This window comes from Pygocentrus nattereri, chromosome 22, assembly GCF_015220715.1.
Source record: "Pygocentrus nattereri isolate fPygNat1 chromosome 22, fPygNat1.pri, whole genome shotgun sequence".
In the NCBI taxonomy this organism is placed as follows: Eukaryota; Metazoa; Chordata; class Actinopteri; order Characiformes; family Serrasalmidae; genus Pygocentrus; species Pygocentrus nattereri.
The window spans coordinates 23181475-23203181 of NC_051232.1; the positions used below are offsets into that span (position 1 = coordinate 23181475).

General features: G+C 39.7%; 1 protein-coding gene across 13 annotated transcripts in view; it reads right to left on the reverse strand.

The window, feature by feature from the left end:
* Positions 1–21707, reverse strand: part of nrxn2b (neurexin 2b) — an 863803-nt gene that overhangs the window by 105780 nt on the left and 736316 nt on the right. For all 13 annotated transcript variants that reach the window (XM_037533024.1, XM_017697610.2, XM_037533021.1 and 10 more), the window contains one exon: positions 11709–11890. In XM_037533024.1, the coding sequence (XP_037388921.1) occupies positions 11709–11890 (182 nt within the window). The remainder of the gene's footprint in view (positions 1–11708; positions 11891–21707) is intronic.

The window sequence follows — 21707 nt, forward strand, 5'->3', positions numbered from 1 at the left end:
TCTCTTCCTTTTCTCCTTTTTGCAGCATTCCATTTTCTGAGACTTCAGCATTTTCTGTTCATCCCAACTGTCTTTCTGCAACTTAATTTTTTTTTGTTCTATGTTTGCTTCCTTTCTTTCTCTTTTGAACTTTCTCTTCCTCTCCTGTTTTTCCTCTCCTTCAGCTTCAGTGTCATTCTTTATTCTCTCAAATCCTCCATCTGATCTTCAATCCTCACAATCTTATCTCCTTTATACATTCTTACACATCTATACACCTCTTCTTTGGTTGTGAGTGCATATATGTGCCATAGTGTGATGTATGTGCAAAAGGTGCTCTGTGCTTAATTCACTGCACTGCTGCCATACCTACCTTGCTGATCCTCCATGTACATGTAAAGTAAGTATGCTGTTGGCTAGATATTTTTTGGTTAGTGGACTATTCTCAGTTCAGTAGGGAGACTGAAGTGTTTAAACACTCCAGCTGCATTGCTGTGTCTGATCCACTCATACTAGCACAACACACACTAACATGCCACCACCATCGGTGTACCTGAAGTGCTTGGAACGATATGTCATCTACTGGGAAAAATGTTTGCCCATTCCTCCTTGCAGAATTATTACAGCTGTGCAATGTTTGAGTGGTTTCTTACATGTATAGGCCAGAAAAAAAGTCCTCACAGTATTTTAATAGGATTCAGGTATGGGCTTGGACTAGGCCATCCCATAGCCCTACCATTTTTTTGCCTTTGAGCCATTCCTTGGTGGATTTTCTTGTATGATTGGGATCATTATCCTGTTGGAAAGACTTTTTTCACGTGAAGTGTGTTTTCTCACGTTCTCCTCAGGGTCTCTCTGGTATAAAAGAAAATTCACAATCCATTTTATGACTGAAAAGGGGCCAGGCAGTAAAGCAGCCCAAACCAGAACTTCCACCACCATGCAGCTTGTACAAGGGTCTTCTGATCAAATGCAATCTTTGGTTTTTGCCAAACCTGGCTTCTGAAACGGTGGCCAAACAACTCTATCTTTGCCTAGACAGTCATTAGAAAGCTTCATTCTTGGCCCAGTGTTAATCACTTTCAACACTTGCAACAATGGCACCACATGGGTGAGAATTATCTGGAGACTTGAGAAAGACAATTATTTCATTGCACACAAGAAAACAAGGGGACAAGAAAATCAGCAATCACTGTTATAAATAGGAACACAGTGGCAAAAGTAACAGAGAAGTTAAAAAAGATGGCCCCGTGACAAGCTCTCTGAAACGTCCAGGCCATAACCGTAAACTTTCACCTAGTCATGAGCAAGCTTTACTAGAAAAGTAAAGAAGAATCACCAAGCATGAACCTCAGCTCTGCCAAGAGCTATGGCAATTTGGAGTGACTGTTTCATTGCACACAGTAAGATGCATCCTGCACAGAAGTGGACTGCATATTTAATGTCCACATGGGAAGCTACTGCTAAAGCCAAAGCACAAGAAAGCATGTTCAGCTTTTGCCAAGGCTCATACTGATAAAGGTCGAGGCTTTTCTTCATACCTTGTTACTTAGTATAGGTATAACATTTTAATATTGTCATACTTACATATATTGTAACAGAGATCATTTAGAAATAAAACTGTATCATTATATTCAGAAGGGGTGTACTCACTTATGCTCACACATGTATGACCCCACATCCTGATACTATATAAAACAAACCTGTGTATGTGTGAGCTGTATAACCATGTATTTGTTGTGTAGGGGCTATCAGTAACGTCTCGGGCTTGTCACACACTTATTTCTAACCCCCGTGTGCCCTCCATACATGAACAAGCGCCTCCATAACTGCAAAGCAGACTTGCAGTGGCTTTGGTATGGAAGCTGTGATGCTATGAAGAATATTTGTGTCTTATCGAGTGTGGTGATAACCTATGAAAGATTCGCTGCGTACGGCACCTTGGCAGGGACACTCTCTTGGGGTGTGTGAGGCTTTTAGTCTGTGATACCTCTCACAATGAAAGCCAATCAGAGCGGAGCACGGGGGAAAGAAACAGCTCTGTTCACTCAACTCTAATCTCAATCTTTCATATTAGTCCAGCTGGGCAATGTAGGGGGGAGAGAGAGACTGAAAAAGAAAGGAAGAGACTGAAAGAGAGAGATGGACAAGGCATACAGAGAGAAAATGCAATGTAATGGAAAAGGAAGAGGTAAAAAATGGTCCAAATGAATCCACTTTAATGCAGGGCCCTCAACATTTCAATCCAAATTACGCAGTTTTCCCGCTTACCCCAAATGCAGGTAAATATAGCTAACAAGAAATGGAAGCTTATACCTTACCAACACCAACTAGCATCAGCCACACTGCATGCCTAAATCTACACATTCATGCTTCAAACTATATTTAGTTCTCAGGAATTCCAAATAGACATGCTTATGTGATTCCTGACATCGTGGAACATACTGTAATCTATAGAAGCAGAAAATGTACACTGCATAACTAAAAACAGCAGTTGCTGTTACTTGTAATTTTTTTACATATAAGAATATGTCACTCCTAATCTATGTAATAGCTCATTATATTTGGGGTAAGAAGTTAAACTCTAAATTAGACTTTTCACTGAACTATCACTTCAGTGCCTTATTGGCAGGACTGTGAAAACACAAAGCAAAAATTTAATACAAAATGCTATCCAAGTATCTTAAACCCCATCTGTCTAAGTCCCCCTCTCTCTCTCGCTCTCTGTATCATTCAGTGCCATCAGTAAAGGACACTACAGCAGAGCATAACATCTGCCGACAAGCCTGTTATGTGCCGTCAATCAGTCTAACACCGATGAACTAGCTTTCCTCAGGGCATTCTCTCACAGCAGGGGGGAGGAACAAGAGGCGAAGTAACCGACAGGAATGTCCCAGGCATGATCTCCAGTCAATCAGCCATGAGGAACTGGCAATTGTGGAGAAGAATGTGTATAAAGATGATGTCAGTAATCAGCAGGAAAGAGATTCTCCATTCATGAAGCCCTCAGCTGACAAAGCTATAACTGCATTTAATAGTTTTCATCCTAAAAGAATGTAAATCCAAGTGGCTGAATGGTGCCAGCATGGGTGAGAAAGTTTGAGCGTACAAGACTGAGGATGTTTCTCAGACATGTCTAGACAAATGTGTGATGGATGAACGTGAAAACGAAATGTTTTTCCAAGGACAGTCTGAGCCCAGAAACTAGGTGTTAAAGTATAAATCTCTGTAAAAACTGGGTTACTCTCTAATGGACACTACGCTGTTCACACAGTGGATTACAGACAAGAAGTGATTTCCTACAAACATAAGAACTAGATAGCTGTACTTCTGCTGTAAGGAGCTGTACATGCTGTTGTACACACTGCTTTAGTATTGTACACAAGGCTGTATTGAACCAAGCTGCAGACAAAGCTGCATTGTTGATGTACACATGACTTTACTATTGCTGTAATGGGCTGTACATATTGCCATACAAAGCTGCACATATTGCTGTATTTCTTATACTCCATATTAATGTACTATTACTATACATGGTTGTATATACTGTACTATTGAGAGACTGGACTGTGCCTTTTGCTGTATTATTGTAAACACTGCTGTACTGGGTTATATATACGGCTATACCAAACTTGCAGCACTTTCACTAAGCTGTACAGACTGCTGTTCCTTGTACATATCATCTTCAATGAAGAATGTTAAAATAACATACAGGTCTTGCATAATTCAACTTTTCTGCAAGGGCAACATAAGAGCTGATGAGAAAGGTTGTGATGTTGATGGTCATGTTGGCTCAGACAGGCCTGGTACATTGGCTTTAAGCCCATCCAGCTGGGCCTCTTGAGCTGCAGCGATGATGTTTTAGAGCCACTCAGACCAAAAAAAGCTTCAGCCAAGCTCTTCAAAGAGTTGCTGTTAAAGGACTAGGTGATCTTTCTCATGTATAAGCTTCAGTCTCATCTCAGCCTTACCTTACACCTCAAAAGGAATAACCTCTCACCTCTCTCAATAGGTTTTCTAAACCCATCCTGGAGTCAGGACAGAGATTTGCCTGAGGGATTGTGTAGTTAAAAAGACATTATTACAAAATGTTGTAAAACAGCCTTATGTGTAGCTAACCTCATGGTAGAATTTTAGGCAGAAATGTGAAATGAACTCACCAGCATGATAAATGCCACAACATTTATTTTACATCATTAGGCGCCTTGCATTCTCTTCTTTACCAGTTATGAAGTCTGCAAATAACCTTCAGTGAGGAGTAGAACTGAGTAGAATCTAATTGGTTCTGGCTAACTTGAACAGCAGGAGGAGTTTTGCGATTGGTTATGGCAGAAGGGTTTGCTAGCAGTTGGGTGGCGCTTAGAGCCAACTCAATAAAGTCATCTTGTAATGGATTCTAGCATACTGTTATTAGGGCCCCAAGTATTCCCTGAGAGCTACACAGCCGCCTGGTGCATGGTTTGAGGAGCAGCAGGTGGTGTGTGTGTGTGTGTGTCCTGAGGCTTGACAGGGCCCCCTCTGATGTGGGGGGAGGAATTAATTACTGTGGCCCTCTACTGCACACTCTAGGAGAAGCATTAATCAATATGTCTCTGTGTGCATAGCGAGGAAACTCCAGCAGACCAGACACAGTCACCAAATCTCACCAGTGTCTCTAATCATGGGGTGTTTATCAAAACAAACATACACCCCCTCCTTCTCCCACGCTCACACACAGTGACACCTAAGCCTTTCCACATACAAACAAACTGGTGTAAAGTACCATCTCAAAATAAGGAATCACTTGTCATTTAAAAAGCTTTTGTTAAAGTTTGCAAAAGATTGCACCAATCAACACCTCACTCAAGCTCTACTCCTGCCTACCAGCTCTAGTGCCAACATGATCATTTTTCTCATTCAAATCTTGTTCAAAAGGTCATAAAAATATCAAAATGTGAACTAAGCCAAATCATGGGTTGAATGTAAAGTTGCACACCTAATAGATTTAAATGTTATAAGACAGATGCAAGTGTATATATTTAAAGGTCTAAATGCAAAGTATTTTGGCAACAAGAAGAAGTTAAATGACAAATAATATACAAACATAGCTCAAATTAAGTGTTAGGCCTCTTCGCAATACTGACTGTCCAACATTTGAAACTGTTTATACCCCTCATGTCTCAAATTGCTAATATTAATCAATGTTTAGAGAAACAAACAAAAAAAAAAACAGAATCTTACATATATTTTTCTTGATTTAAATTACAGATTTCTTAGTCATCTTTTTTACAGTCTTTGTGTACTATTTTTTTTTTTTTGTTATTTTGTGTTTATCATTACCAGAACTATTTTAAACATTTATCTGCAAGAGTATTGATTCAAAACTCGAATGTTAGAGTACAGCCACATTCAACCCCTTCTCTTACACACATACAGCTTACACACACACACACACACACACACACAAACAACAGCACTGTGAAGGATGAAAGAAAGAGTTACCCCATGGCAGTCTTATCTGCCGAGCCATCCAGCTTTATCTGAGCACCTTATCTGTGCAAGCGTGTTCATCTGAAGGTCCTGTCTCGCCCTGCCTGCCACTGTACATCTGATCACATTTCCACATGCATAATTAAACTGGCACCGTACAAATGCACTCTGCAAATCCTACCAGCAGCCATCAGGACAAATATAAAGAGTGGAGAGATGCTCGAAACGTAACAACAGGGAGAGAACAAACAGTCCAAAATGGAGCTAAATGCCAAAAGTTTGATGACACCTTGCTTTTTCTTTTACATTTTCCAAGTAAGGTTTGATTTTTCACTCTTGTTTCTCAGTTAAAAAACATAAAATACCTGCAAAGGTTTGGTTAGCTACATGTTAATCTTTTAGATACATTTAGCTTCAATTCTCAGCTTCTTGCTCTTCAAAGTGTCTTCCTTAGTATAAAGATCAGATTTTGATCTGGCAGCTTTGTTAACTATTGTTATTGAAGATCTTTTACTCGGAATGTGGTTTAAACAAATGAAAGCTCTCAGTACCGATAAGTACTGAGTGCATCAAAACAAGGGGACAAAATATGCAACTTTAGGTTTATTTTCAAAGTAAGCTTTGTTCCTTCAGTTTTGTAGCTTTTGAGACAGAAAAATTATATTTAATATTGTTTTGTTTTGCAGAACTGATCATTTTTAAAAGCTTGGTGTGCTTTGGACATGCAGTATACGTGATTGGTGGTCACTCTACATGCACTTTTATTGCAACATCTGTGCTGTTGTTTAGTCTGAATAAACGTTGCCTGACCAGGAGACAATCATTTCTAAAGCTAGCTTTAAGACAGACCACAACAAAATTACACTATAATCTGTGTGTTGTCATTAATAACCATGCATGCCATCAGTAGACTACTCTAAATCGTAGCAATGATTCACCTTAGCAAAGAACACGTTAGGAAGTGTATATGAAAGTGTGTACAATTTCTTTCAGCCTCTAACACTGAGACATGTGAGTAAAGAACACTGGATGGCCAAACACTTAATGCTCTGTAATTCTAAGTCCATCAGTGACCTAAACATCATCTGATAATTGCACCAAGACTAGTGGGATAAGAATGTGAGAGAGAGTGAGAGAGAAAGAAAGAGAAAGAAAGAGAGAAAGAAAGAGAAAGAAAGAGAGATGGTGGCTTGAGCTAGAGGGACAGTAAAACAGAGGTGAAAGAGGGGTAAAAAGAAGAGAGAGTGTGAGAGAGAGGGCTCAGATGAAAGGGCCGTAACAGAGGAGAGAGAGGATTTTTCAATAATGCACAGAGCTCCAGGGACATCCAGACATGTGGGCCACAGGCCGACTCATAACCCACGCTAATGAAGCCATCGCTGGTGTAACGAAGTGAGACTGATGCCCTGGGATGGATGGAGGAATCAATGCTGAATGACTAGCTCACTGAAACCCCTAAGCTACACTTTAGTCAATGAATATCTGAATGATTGACAGGGGGTGGAGTGGGTAATAAAAAACAAGATATTTCAGAGGGGCTAGCACTGAGAAAAACGGTTGTTATGTGTTTTCTCTGACATTATCATCATATTTAAGGCCATGACACTGTCCAGCATAAAATAATTTTGAGTGTCTTACTAAGTGCTAAATATAACAATATGATTACACTGATACAGAAAAATACATCATGGTCTTTAATGATTAATTCACAATATGTATCACTCTGGCTGCACTCCCCTTTAACACAGAGTAACAAGTTGGATGTTATGGCATCATCAGAAGACCTGCAGATATTAAGTCAACTCATTTTGGAAAAAAAAATATTCCAGCTTTAAATCTTGATGATTAAATGTAAATGCAGAGTTATTGCTTAAGGCTACAGCCTGCTGATTAAATGACTTTGCTCAGCAGCAATAGTACAAAACATTGAATAGAATTATTTTATTTATAGAAAGCAAATAAACCATCTTAAAATGCACATTTCCTTAAAAATATGTTTCAACATAAATATCAGTAATAAAACCGTGATACAAGTTCTGCAATATGCTTAAGTTTGCGCTACACCTTGAAATATTGGTACTGGTGATTGGCTCTTGTGCTCAGCCTTTGGTATTGTGCCTATCCACATCAAACCAAGGCAATATCTCACAGTACAGCACTCTCTCATGTATTATTGTGTAGAGATAGCATTGACAAAACTGTCACTAAGACTTTGTGGATAGTCCTTCAGTCTGTTTATGTGTCTTCATTGGTTCTCCCAGTGTTTTTTCTGGCTGTCTCTGACCTTGACCTCAATTTGTTTGGTCTGTAAGTGGCTGCAAGCGATGCTACCACATCTGACCCAGAGGTGGACCCTTCCTCATCTCTTCTGAGAGGGGCCAACATGACTGAGAGAGAAACAGATGCTTTCTGGTGCATATGCATTTGTGTGTGTGTGCAAGAAAATGACCTTACTCAACACAACTTTCATAGACATTTCCAAGCTACAGTTCGGTCAAGTGAAAGTTAATCATTGAAGATGAGCCTTCCATTAAAATACATTCCTGCTCTGAATCTCACCACAACAAAAAAGGCGAGAAGGTAAACACAGATGCCGTCAATATATTTAAACACCCTTATGTGTTTTAATGGCCAGCTGAATGACTGCCAGATTGAAGCAGATTTATAGCAACCTAAAGCATGTACTGTTTGACTAAATATGTAGGAAGCTTCTGCTACAGCCATACTTCTGAGACCTTTTGGAGCTAAAGATAAGTACAGTTTCTGAGTTCAAATTTTGAGTTCCCACTGCACTGCAGGAACTACGACCACTGTGAAGCTTGCAGATGACCAATCAGCAACGTTCAGGACAGTAACCTCCACCTCAGTAGTTTCAGCTCAGCAGAAAAGTGCCTGCTCTGAGGTAGAAATTAAAAAAGTTCCTAAAAATATGGATGAGGAACTAAAATTACACCTGGTTGTTATGGTGCAAACATGCCTAAAAGGTTACAGCAGTTGTTTTCCTCTCAATCATTCTTTACCAATTATTATTTACAAAATAAAGCCACAAGCGGCGATGAGCGGGTTCAAGGACGTACAAGCAGTACCAGCCCTTCAGCAGTTTAGCCCATCAGGTGTAAAAAGGCCTCAAGCTGTTTGAATCTTGTTCAGAGGCCGAGCGAATAGAACCAAAATGATGTCAATTCATCAAAAGGCCTTCAGTTTGCATAAACAACAAGCAGAGGTCTTTACCCACATGATAAGTTTCCATTCATATGTACTGAGCTACACTGGTTTGTAGAACATAGATGTCAGAACTACATGACCATTGGCAGCATTTCTCACATAGTACCACTTGCACAGTGGACTGGTTCAGTATTTAACCCATTGACTTGATGTAGGCCATAGTGAGGCCTAATGCAGTCATAATGGGCCCTTTAGGTGTAGAGCAGCTCAGTGAAACTGGGTCTCAGTATGTAATGATGCTTAAAGATTGGAGGTGATCTGGCCAATGGTCTTTGAGTTACAGTAAATCAAGTTAGAAATGCCATGACCGCAGTAATTAGTTGACTGATCCACATGACCCTGAGTCGAAAAGTCAAACATTTTTTGATTTGAATTTATTTACCTAGAGAGGCCCCAGAATCATTCTAGACCAAATTTGAAAAGTTTGGAATAAAATCCAGAGACTAGTTCGAAAAAGAGCATTTTCAAACAGGTATTGACTACTAAAAGACTATGCACTTTATTAATAAACATGTATAGGTCACATTGTTTGCCATGATGCGCTTAATGTGCCTATAGGTGAATATTGTAATTATATTGTAATAACATGTAATAACATGAGAATTTGGTGAATAGCGCCACCCAGTGGCCAAATATTTTGAAACTTGGTAGATTGTTAGAAAATGGTTAAAAATAAATAGCTGTCAAGTTTCATGATCATCCATCAATGGTAGGCCTGTCAAAGGCCTGCTGAATGCTGATTGGCTGATGGTGGCCATAAATTTCAATGTATCAAATTAGCCTTCAAGATTCACTTACAGTATGTGTAGTAGATGATGCCTGCCAAGTTTCAGCTTGATCGGATGCATGGATGCTGAGAAACAGTTAACTGGCATTTGCCCCACCCCCTAATGACATATGCCCTCCAACGTTGACAGGCATCCACAGAATCTTGTCATGCATAAGCATATAAAGTTTCAATGTTTTTGGCTAAAGCATTCTTGAGTTATAGAGTCTTAAATGAATTTTGAGTTTTGTCAGAAGGGCTTATTAGCATATGGCAGCCATAATGTTTGCAAATATCAAAATTGTTTTGATAAATCCTGATAAGGAGACTCTCCTGAGTTTTCTGATACCAGAAAATTGAGGATTGAGTGAAAATTGTAGGACTAGTTCAAAAAAGTAGGTTTTGCATATTATGCAAATTAGCTACAATTTATTGTGGGGGGAGCTAAAGAGTATCATGGCAAAGATGTTTGTCTTGACCCAAGGAATGAGGCACAAAAAGAATTTTGTCTGTGCACATCTCGGTTTAGGAGTTATGAAGCAAAACATGTTTTGGTGTTCTAAAACGCCCCCCTTTGGCCAATCGGGGTCATTTTTGCTGCCTGGCGGGATGCACACAAACTACACCTACCCACCAAGTTTGGTGTCTGGATGTCTTACGGTCTCTTCTCCACAACCACTTTTTCAGGAGAAAAAGAATAATAAATATAGCCGCAAGCGGCGATGAGCGGGTTCAAGGACGTACAAGCAGTACCAGCCCTTCAGCAGTTTAGCCCATCAGGCGTAAAAAGGCCTCAAGCTGTTTGAATCTTGTTCAGAGGCCGAGCGAATAGAACCAAAATGATGTCAATTCATCAAAAGGCCTTCAGTTTGCATAAACAACAAGCAGAGGTCTTTACCCACATGATGAGCTTCCATTCGTATGTACTGAGCTACACTGGTTTGTAGAACATAGATGTCAGAACTACATGACCATTGGCAGCATTTCTCACACAGTACCACTTGCACAGTGGACTGGTTCAGTATTTAACCCATTGACTTGATGTAGGCCATAGTGAGGCCTAATGCAGTCATAATGGGCCCTTTAGGTGTAGAGCAGCTCAGTGAAACTGGGTCAGAATCAGTCAAAAGGCCTCAATATGATATCAGTATTGATCAAGGACTAAAACCATAGATGTTCACCTGGTTTTGGTCAGAATGACCTTTTGACCTTTGTATAATACGCCTTTGTATAGTGAAATCTTTGAACAAATAAGGAAAAATACTAGACAAGCCATACAATTCTTGACATGACATGCAATTAGAAAGTTGTTCAGGTGAGTGAACTGAGTCATATTGCACCTATTGTTAGTTGATCAACTTTATAATAACATGGTAATAGCAATTTAATTGATTTTGAAGTGTTTTTGAGTGCTGAAGTGACCCCTAAAGGCCTATCTGGACAAAAAGTTGCATACACCCTTAAAGTCTCAGTATGTAATGATGCTTAAAGATTGGAGGTGATCTGGCCAATGGTCTTTGAGTTACAGTAAATCAAGTTAGAAATGCCATGACCGCAGTAATTAGTTGACTGATCCACATGACCCTCAGTCGAAAGGTCAAAATTTTTTTGATACTTATGTACTTAGAGAGACCCCAGAATCATTCTAGACCAAGTTTAAAAAGTTTGGATCAAAATCCAGAGACTAGTTCGAAAAAGAGCATTTTCAAACAGGTAACAACTACTAAAAAACTATGTACTTTATTAATAAACATGTATAGGCCAAATTATTTGCCATGATACGCTTAATGTGCCTATAGGTGAAAATTGTACTTAATATTGGAATAACATGTAATAACATGAGAATTTCGCAAATAGCGCCACCCAGTAGCCAAATATCTTGAAACTTGGTAGATTGTTAGAAAATGGTTACCTATAGATACCTTTCAAGTTTCACGATGATTGATCAATGGTAAGCCTGTCAAAAGGCCTGCTGAATGCTTATTGGCCGATGGCGGCCGGAAATTTTGTAGTCTGTAGGACTTACGGTTTGGGCTGTGCATTCCGTTTCAGGGCAGAAAAAGAATAATAATAAGAAGAAAAACCTTGATAATTCCAATAGGGTTCAAGCATGCAAAGAAATAAGAAAAACTTGAGCAAAAACAATAGGGTTCTATGCACTGCGTGCTTGAACCCTAATTATGTCCAACTGCCATTTCCCTGAACTTGTCTTACTATGCAGAGCATTAAAAAAATTTGTGCACAAAAAAAAAATTCTCCCATGTCTTACTATGTGAAGCTCCAGGTAGTCTCCGAGTCCTTTGGCACTCTCCACCCGCACCAGCACGGCCTCTTTCAGCTGTGTGCTGAAACCCACCGCCAGCCGGTCTGCCCGCGTGCTCGGCCGGTCGTTGGGCGGCCAGGTGTAGGTAATGAGGGCTCCTCCGCGGCCGAAGATGTAGGTAGTCCCAGCTGAAGGAGGAGAGGATAGAGAGGAGACCACAAGAGAAAGTGAAAAAGAGAGGGGGGGGGGTTGGGGTTGACAGAGAAAGGAGAGAAAAGAGAGAGATTAATATAATTTTCATAAGTCAACTTCGGTAGAGGATTCTCGATGAAATCAAAGGTCATGGAGGCAGAAATCAAAGGTCAGAGACATTTTCAGGTTTAATGACATCAAACTGTGGGAGATGAACCAAGTGAGGGGAAATAAAGATGTCATTTCAGACATATTTACATAAAATTTATTTTGTGTGCATTTGGTTATTTAATGTATATGTCGCTGCTGTCACATCAAACCTTGTCATTCTATTTTTTTGCTGTCACCATTTGAAAAGGTCAGCTTCTCCTTACACTGTCAAAATTTTATGACGAGAAAGTAGCAATGGCCCAATGTTACTTAGAGTATCTGCAATAAGTTATGATTTAGATTGCGATGCTAGTCAGCGCAGGTGTCTGTTAGCTGATGTAACAGATCTGGCGGTTGGTGCTTTCCTCCGAGTGCGTTCGGCTGTCCCGTGACAGTTCAAAAAGAAGTGATGGCTGGTTTCACAGGTCTCGGAGGAAGCCTGTGCTAGCCTTCACCCTCCTAGCACATCGTGTGATTGGGGGAATCCTAAGTAGTGGGTGGAATTGGAGACGACTTAATCGGGGAGAAAATCGGGTTTAAAAATAAATAAATAAATAAAATAGTGCATCATGTAGACAGTGTGTTGCTGTATAAGTGTTGAACACTATTCTATTTAAAACATGCAGGCTAACGCTTACTCACTTCAACCCAACAGCGCTAGCACCTCTTTCTTCAAGGACAGAGACCTACATGCAATAGTGAACAACTGCAATTCTACAGAGGGAGCCATGGCCACTGTAACAATTACAGAAACCACGGTGCTCTCTCTCTCAATCTGTTCTCAAGGCTTTCTTTTCTCCCATGGAATTTTCTGGAAAGAAACACAATGGGTAAGTCTGGCCATGAGGTGTGTGTGGATGTAGTATTTTTGTGTGTATGTGTGTGTGTATGTACAGGGATGTGCTAGTATGTAGGAATAATAATGGTACAGCACTGAATAGCTGAGAATAGCATGCATAGTAAGGAGGCTCACTATAGCTGCTTTTGCTCTGGAGTAATGGAAGGTGAAGTGTATTCACAGATGGACAGAGAGAGACAGAGAAGCAGGCAGAGGTGCACATAGAAGGCCAGACAAAGGGGCAGACAGATGCTTGACCAGCAACACCATTTCACTGCCTGGATAGATACTCGTACTTTGACTAGCAAACTCTTTCAATGTGTGCTTTCAGCAGGAACTGTGAGCAAAAAATTAGGTGCATAAAAAAAAAAAAACAAACAAAAAAAAAAAAACATCCACTTTCTATGACAGACCAAATGAAAGGACGGCAAAACAAATGAACAACAGAAAGAGGGAAATAATTTACAGTACTGAGAGAAAAAGAGGTCTTCAAATCTGAACCTGGAGTCCAGTTTCAGTGCTGGATTCTGCAATCACTAGTAGATTTGATAGTAGGTGGACATTCAGTTACAGCACCAGTTCTGTTAACTGCTGGTGAGTCCAGGTTCAGAAACTGGATTTGAGCAGCAGATGTGTAGATGCTATGCAGATGTATCTTGCAGAAGTAGAAGCCTTCTGCAAGGAATAATGGGTGAAAATCTTCCAAACAGGAGCTGAAACACGCAGGGCCCTTTGTTAATTTGAAACTGTGAATGATGGAAATATAAAAGTGATCTTACTTAAAATATTAAAAACGTGTCATCTTTATGCCTTTTGGAAATCTTTTACTCACTTAGCTATTCATAGTAACAGTGATTTTGACCAGGGGTGTCCAAAGTTGGTAGGTAGGTAGGTGGGTTGGTAGGTAGGTAGGTAGGTAGGTAGGTAGGTAGGTAATAATCCAGATATAGATATAATCTCAATACTAGTATTAGATTCATTTTATGCAGCAATGACAGACAGATGAATGGACAGACAGACTGATACTTATGTCCGCAGGTGAACTTCATTACAGAAAAAATGAACTTGATGGATAACGTGCAAATATGAGACTGACTAACATTAGTGGACTTGATTTAGTTGTTGATATGAATTAATCAATAACAGTGGGCTCATTATTTATGGCTGTGGAGAATGAATCTAGAGAGATACTGCTGGAACTGGAATTCAGTCAGTGTTTCTGCTGCTCTCAAAATACAACATGTAAATCCTCTAGCAGCTCGGCACTAATAACAACCACCGAACAGTTCTATGCTCTCCACACTCGCTGAGTTCATTCATCGACCCTTCGTCGTTTTCCCCCCTTTTCTCTTGCTTTCCTTCCCTATTTTCTTTTTTTCCCTTTTGCTCGTCTTTCACTTGCTCTTTTGCCTTCTCACCTTTGTTTTTCTCCCTGTCGCTTTCTCTCCCGCTTTCCCCTTTTCTCTTTCCCTCCTCCTCTCTCTTTCCCCTTCTGTTTTTCCTTCTCCCTTTTCATTTTCTTTTTTTATATTTCTGTTCTCTCTCTCCCTCTTCCTTTTTTCCCCCTTTCCAGCTCGCTGGCTCTCGCTCTCTCTCTCTCTCTCTCTCTCTCTCTCTCTCTCTGTCAGGGCTAAGCTGTCGATACCTTGTTTAATTTGGCTGCTGAATAATTATAACGAAAGAGGGACGAAAGTAAAGAGGACAGGAAAAAAAAAGGAACAGACATAGGAGGAGTGTGGAAAACAGAACTATTCTGAAAACAACAATCAAAAGTTGAGAGAACGCTGAGTACCTTCCTCGTGGATGTGCTGCTTTACAGAGTGAAAACAGAGAGAGGGAGGATCAGAAACAAAATGGCCACCAGACTGGTGAAGAGGACATGTTGAGAAGCATTCCTCCATCTAGCTCTCTCTCCCTCCCCCCTGCACTATCCTTCCAATCTAATTTTCTTTTCTACATAAATAGGATGCGTGACTAAAATTAAAAAAAGGCCTAGGGCTGCTGGAGTACTGAGATGAACCGATGCAAATCAGAGACGCTTCTTACACACACACACACACACACACACACACACACTTCAAACATAAATCCACACTGATATTCTAAGCACGCACACATCAACACACCTGCTGTGTTCATACGTGTTAACTATAATGAACTATAATGCCACAAAGTTAATCTAACTATTTAATGCTGAGACACTGCAGGATCTAAAAGACAGAAAATAAATCACTTCTTCAATACTGGCTTCAGCCTTCAGATGAGACGCAATCCATTAGAGAGGTCACACAGTTCTTTATCACAGGAATAACAATGTTTGAAGATTTATGCCGCTAAATGCTTCAAAATAAATGCATTTGACCTCTAAATATAGCAAGGTTAACACAGCACAGCCAAAGACAACACAAACAGCAGATTTGCTGATTTACACAAGAACAGAGCATATAATGCTCAGCTGAAGAAACCTTACAATAAAAGATGCATGGCATATATCACATTATTATACCAAACATTCTTTATGGGAATATGTGTTTAGTGCATCAAATTAAAATTCATTTCAGGGTTCAAAATATCAGGCATTGTGAGCGTCCAACCACATACGCTGATTAACCCCTTAAAATTCCAGGCTAATTATCACATACTAAGGCTTATTAGGCAGTAAGCACAGGGACTTCAGTGCAAACTGGCCGAGCTATTCTAAGATTATAGAAGTGTGTAATAAACCTCGGGGCCAGTCAGTGGGCCCTAGCCCTTTAAGGGGTTAACTATTAAAAAAGTGATTTACTAAAATATAATTCTAACTAAAATACTTTTATTTATGTTTGAAGCCTTTAAACACATACTGTGTTGAAAAACAGGGCAGTTTTAATAGTACTCAACTTACTAAAATATAGTTGTCTGTTCTTATTTTTGAGAATTCAATTTTTTCAAATGCCGCACAGCACAACTGACAACTGAGGACTTTTTGACATTTTGACATGCTTTTAAGAAATTTGGACAATTTGGAAATTTTTTTCTGTGAATGACCCTAATAATACTTTGCAGAGAGAAACTGCTAAGGTGTGTTACATCCCCTCCTGAAGTATACAGACTGTTGTGGCCATGGCTGAACAACACAACACAGGAGCTGAGAAACACCTGAGCAGGGCAAAAAACCAAGTGAGTATGCGTTTGAGTGTTAGAGCAACACCTGTTTTCCCCAGGCTGCTCCCAGCTAGAGAGAGAGAGAAAGAGAAAGACAGATAGACAGAGACAAAGACAGACAGATAGACAGAAAAAGAGTGAGTGAGAGTGAATAAAGTGAGAGAGCAAGAGAGATATGAAAAAGAGAGAAAACGACAAATAGCCCACCAAAAAAAAAAAAACAACATAAAAAAGAGACAGGTAGTAAGTAATCCCCCTTAACTCACATTATTAATATGAAAAAATGTTTATAAGTTAGTATTTTATCACCCAAGCCTGTTCTATTTACTCATTTCCATGTACCATTGATCTGTATTTCTCTGAAAAAGAAGGCCAGGACTGGTCTGATCATTGGAATTGTGTTTTTTGATTAATATCATCATATCATAGTACTATAAATTTAACCTTGCGTGATGCAGTATTTACTTTCTACATACAGGCATTATGAATGTGATTAGAAACAAACGCTTTTATATTTTATCCTTCTAAAGCCTGGTGCTTTTATAGCAATAACAGCCCTGATTCAGCATGACGAGTAGGCAGAGAAAACTCTATACTGAGCAACGCAGTGATCCTGGAGAGTCCTGCTCAATAGATTTTTACCTTGACAAAGATAAGAAATCTCAGAGAGGAAGTATAAAGAATAATCTATGAGAAAGTGCATTTCAAAGTATAATGTCCAATAAAGAACCTTGCTGCTTCTTTCCTCGTTAGTCTCTGTACTTTTCCCTGAAAAGCAACAATAACAGCGATAACGGTTCAATGGCTTCACCTTTATATTGTGTCAAAATGGTCTAAACATTTATCTGTTTTGTCTGGTTGGCGATGGTCTAATCGATAAGCGTAATCAATCTCACCCAGAAAGCTTTGACAGGAGGCCGATATCATGAATCAAAGAAAAGCATAATGCCTCATGAATTAAAATCTCCATCTTTCAGACGGAGTTCATAATTTGATTTGAGGAGAATAGGGCCTGTTTTGATTTGTAGAGAGTGAAAAATGATATGAAGCGGACATGAATGTGAATTTGCCTGATAATGAAAAGTGTATTGATTCAGTGTTGATATTCAAGGCTGTGTGAGAATGTGTGAGAGGGTGGGTTTGTTCCAATATTCTGTTTGGTTCAAACAGTCATTGATTTTGGAGGATGAATCGTGGACGCTAGAGACCAGGTTATGGATATGAACTGATTCCACTGGGCTTTCTCACACAGTGTCAGTGAATGCATAAATATGTGAGTCTTCAATGTCTGGCCTCCAATTCAACAGTCACTGCAATTAACTGTCAACTGCCTGTAGATTATACATCCCTTTAATGCAGCATTACAATAAACTCCCACAAATAAAGGTTTAACAAAGGTTTAGACCAAATCTCTACGATGAAGGAAAAAAAACATCTGGCTGCTCTCCAAAATGGAAAATTCCCTTACTAACATTATTTTGTGAGGAGATAATATAAGATAATCAACTTGTATAAGGAAAGAGAAAGACAAAGGAAAATTAGTGAAGAAACAAGTTTCCAAAACCATGATTAAAAACTACAGAGAACTGAGACTCCTGATGGACTATGATCTACAGCCGTCCAGCCCCTCCCTCCCACCAAAGACCCGATGGTAGTCAGCACAGGCATCTGTAAGTTCAAGTAGGTGCTCTCTTCCAAGTGTGCTCGTGTGTGCTGGCCTTTACCCTCCGAGTGCTGGTGGTATCGTATGACTGGGGGAGCTCTAACTAGCCAGCGGAATTGGAAAGTGGGGAGAAAACTGGGGGGAAAAACACCAGAACTGAATGTGACATGACTATGTTAAGGAGAAGGCTTGGACAGTTGGGAAAAGATGCTGGATGTTAACATAGCATGAGGGCGCACTTTGTGATCTTTTTTGTATTTGCACAGGTTTATTTTCTAGCAATATGTCCTGTAGTTTGTATATATGGAATTTATATATAGATGTATGAGACATCATATACAAATGTCTGTGTGCCTTCCTTGGAAACAAAATAAGCTGAGCTGCTACTAATTAGTGCTAGCGCAGACTGGAGTGTTGGGTGGTATGGTAAAGGCGGTACTAAATAAAGAACAGCCATTGTTTCTCTCTTCCCAACATATACACATTACTCCTGTAAAGAGAACCCTGCAGCACACTGAGATGAAGATGGAGGAGGGAGAACATGCAGACCCAATTAGACACATTCTCTCTCTCCCTCTCTCTCTCTCCCCCCCTCTCTCCCTCTCTCTCTGTCTCGTTCTGAGTCTCATTCTCTTCACTTTCCCATCTCTCTTTCTCAAACTCACAAATAAAAAACAGACACACACCCCATGTCCTGACACAAAGGAGCCATACTCACACCCACACAGTTTGCCTGTGCTGCTGAAATCTGTTTGTGGCTGCTGCTGATAGGTGATACCACACTAATCATGTTGGTAATGGTGTGCAGAGTGGTCAGGGGAATGAATGACAGAGAAAAGGGCACAGTCAGGCTTCTCTTCACACAGCTGTGGGTTTAGGGTGAGGTTTCAGGATGATCAGAAGCAGCTGTGTTACTCAGTTCAGCTCTCTTTAGCTGAGAATTGGATGTGAAATCAGTGCAGAAGTGAAAACTGCAGCAATGGTATAGCAAGTACAGACTCCAGGTCAGGAACTCAAGAGCTGTTCAATCACAGGCAGTCTGCAGGTTCATGCATCATTAAAGGTGCAGTGTGTAAGATTTAGTGGCATCTAGTGGCAGGGGTGCAGATTACTCCTTCCAAGCATGTATTAGAGCCAACGGTGGCTGTCAGTTTTTTTTTTTTGCCATCATCTGTCTCGATTTAGTTTGGCTTCTTCGTGTTTTCGCTTCTTTTCTGGCTATAGGGATGTCAAAATATGGGTTATCACACTTAGTTACACAAAATGTTTAGCTAGCACTGACCGCAACCTTTGATTCTTCTTCTTTTTGGCTTCCAACCAATGCTATTGAAGCTGCCACTTCAAAGTAAACAATGTGAAAGTCACTTTCTAGAGTCACTGTTTGTATTGTCCACAGAAGCACTGTGCCAACATATCAGACTCTATTTGAAGAGGACCCACTTTCTATGTAGATATGAAGGGCTTATTGTAAAATGACAAGAAAATGATTTATAGCTACAAGCGATTATACATTAATGAAAACAGTTCTGTATGCTACATTCCATTTCTGCTAATAAATGTCCATAAATTTTACATACTCTACCTTTAATATGCAGGAAGGTAATGAAGTCTCCACTTTGCAAATGCTTGTACTGTGCTAAGCTATTCTCATTAGCTATCATAAAGAAAATGTTTTTAAATCGCATTGAGTTTACATTCCTAATACCGTCTGGAATGCTATTCCAGAGCTACATTAGAAAAGATATTCCACCAGCTGAGCTGTAAGTGATCCAAGCACATATATATTAAGCCTGCTTTAGCTGACTGAAGACCCCCCTTGTTGGATATTATAGAGCTTGCCTTCATAGCTTCCTCTGTTTTTGCTGCCACCATCATTTAAAATTCTTTCTGAGCTATTTCTTCCATCATGGTTCAGTGAAATAACAGAAGCCTTATCATTACCCCCCCATGCTTCCCGTAGAGAACTGCAATCTCTCAGAACCACCATGTATATCATTCTAGATGCACAGCATTGCAGAACACTTTTTTTTTTAAAGTAAGCGACATGTCAGCAAGGGCATTTTCATAAACTATGTTACTGACTTTGGCAACTATATCTTGCAGCACTAGTTCTAAAGTTACCTTTTTATACTCACCATAGCTGCTGTTCCCTTATGCAAAGTACTGAAGTAAAGGTGTTCCAGAGGAGTTTGAACATTGCAGCTGTGAGTCATCTGCTTTTTCTCCTATTATCAGCTAAAAAAAAAAAAGCACCAAACAAAAAACTAAGAGGCTTGATGGCACTGCAAAGACAACAGCAGGAGCAAAAACCAAAACATATACTGACAAATGGCCGTCAGAAACTTGAACAGAATGTGAAGGAACTGTAGATGTTGATTCGAGACTAGCTGTTAGTATATAATACCATTATTATTGTGCAAATCTGAGCTGTTCATCCTCTTATGTTTTCCTTTCCTTCACGTGCGCTTCCTCAAAAGTGCAGCAGCTGATGGGCTTGTTATTGTTCTTATGCTCCACCTGCTAGATTTCAGTGAAGCTGTGAATAACAATGAACGCATTCCTTCACCACAGGCGCAGCTGGAGGGAAAGATGGTGTAACAGAGAGGAAGCGAGTGAAGAAGAGTGTTAAGTGATCGAACTGGGGAAAAAAGAAAGGTGTACTCAGTCAGCTGTGTGTTACAAACATCAAGGTAATGCACCACTTCCTGCTAATCAATTTCCCAGCATGCATGGCCAACTCATGTCACAGGTCATAGGGGGAAGAGGACCAATGAGTGGCTGGAAGGCAAGAGAGAGCTGTGACCTTTGGGTCTAATCTAACCAATCAGTGCTGAATAATGGCCTCTACCAAATGCTTAAGTATCTAGTATATAGCTGACACAAAGAAGACGGAGTGTATAACCTTACACTTAATCTTAACCAACAATCATCTTCACATAGTATCAGCAGTACCCAGCCTTGAGCTGTGGAGCACTGGAATGATGGAGCTCCATCTAACCTATAGAATGAGCTGGAGTGATCAAGAACTCATCCTACATCAGCACATGACCTCACTAAAGCTCTTGTTAATGCTGAATGCAATCAAATCCTCACAGCAATGTAACAGCATCTAGTGTAAAGTTTTCAAAGGAAGAGTAAAGAATGTTACTGAACAGTATTGTACAGCTGAATGGGCCACAGTATCATTGTACAGCAGCTTCACAAAGCATTTGGTTGAGAATAATGTCAAGTTCCTATTAACCATTTATTCTCCAAAAGACACACACAATAAAGCATATTATCAAATTAAACTGTCTGAATTTGTAGTTGCAGCTATATCAAGTTCATCAGAAAAACACTGATTGTGTATTAGAACATCCGAAAACTATAAAGAGATGCTTCACCAGATATTCACAGAAATTGTACTGTTTATCATCATGAACGCTGCAGTTTATTCCATCACTGATTTCTGGGACCTTCATAAATTCTCTGATTCAAATTAAAATATGAGCTTCCTTCTGGTGCCTGTCTGTATGCATCATGCATCTCATCTGGAATTAGCTCTGCTATCTTTTTATTATCGCATTCATTAGATAAAAGATCTTAGATCTGCGTTCTTACTCTAAGAAGAATGGCTCATATAAGCCCTAGGCTAAAGAACAGTCTGGATGTAGATTTACCACTCATGTTCATTTTTATTCAGCATTCGGCTTAACAGAGATCAGAGGCAGGAGACCAAGTGATAAGAAATGACAAACAACTTCACACTTTTAATACACCTTTACACTTCAGATATTAACATAAACCTCAACCAATATTTATAACGCAGATGTTATTGTGAACTGTAAATGATTATTAAATAATGAAACAAAGTCCTGACTACTAGTCCTGACATAAGAGCAGAACAGAGAAGGTAGAAGAACAAAAATTTCATACTTAAATGTGTACAGAGGAAAAGAAAAGAAAAGAAGATATTTAAAAAGATAAGAGGTAAACACAGCTACATGATAGTAGAGAACAAGAAATCTGTGTGCTCTGT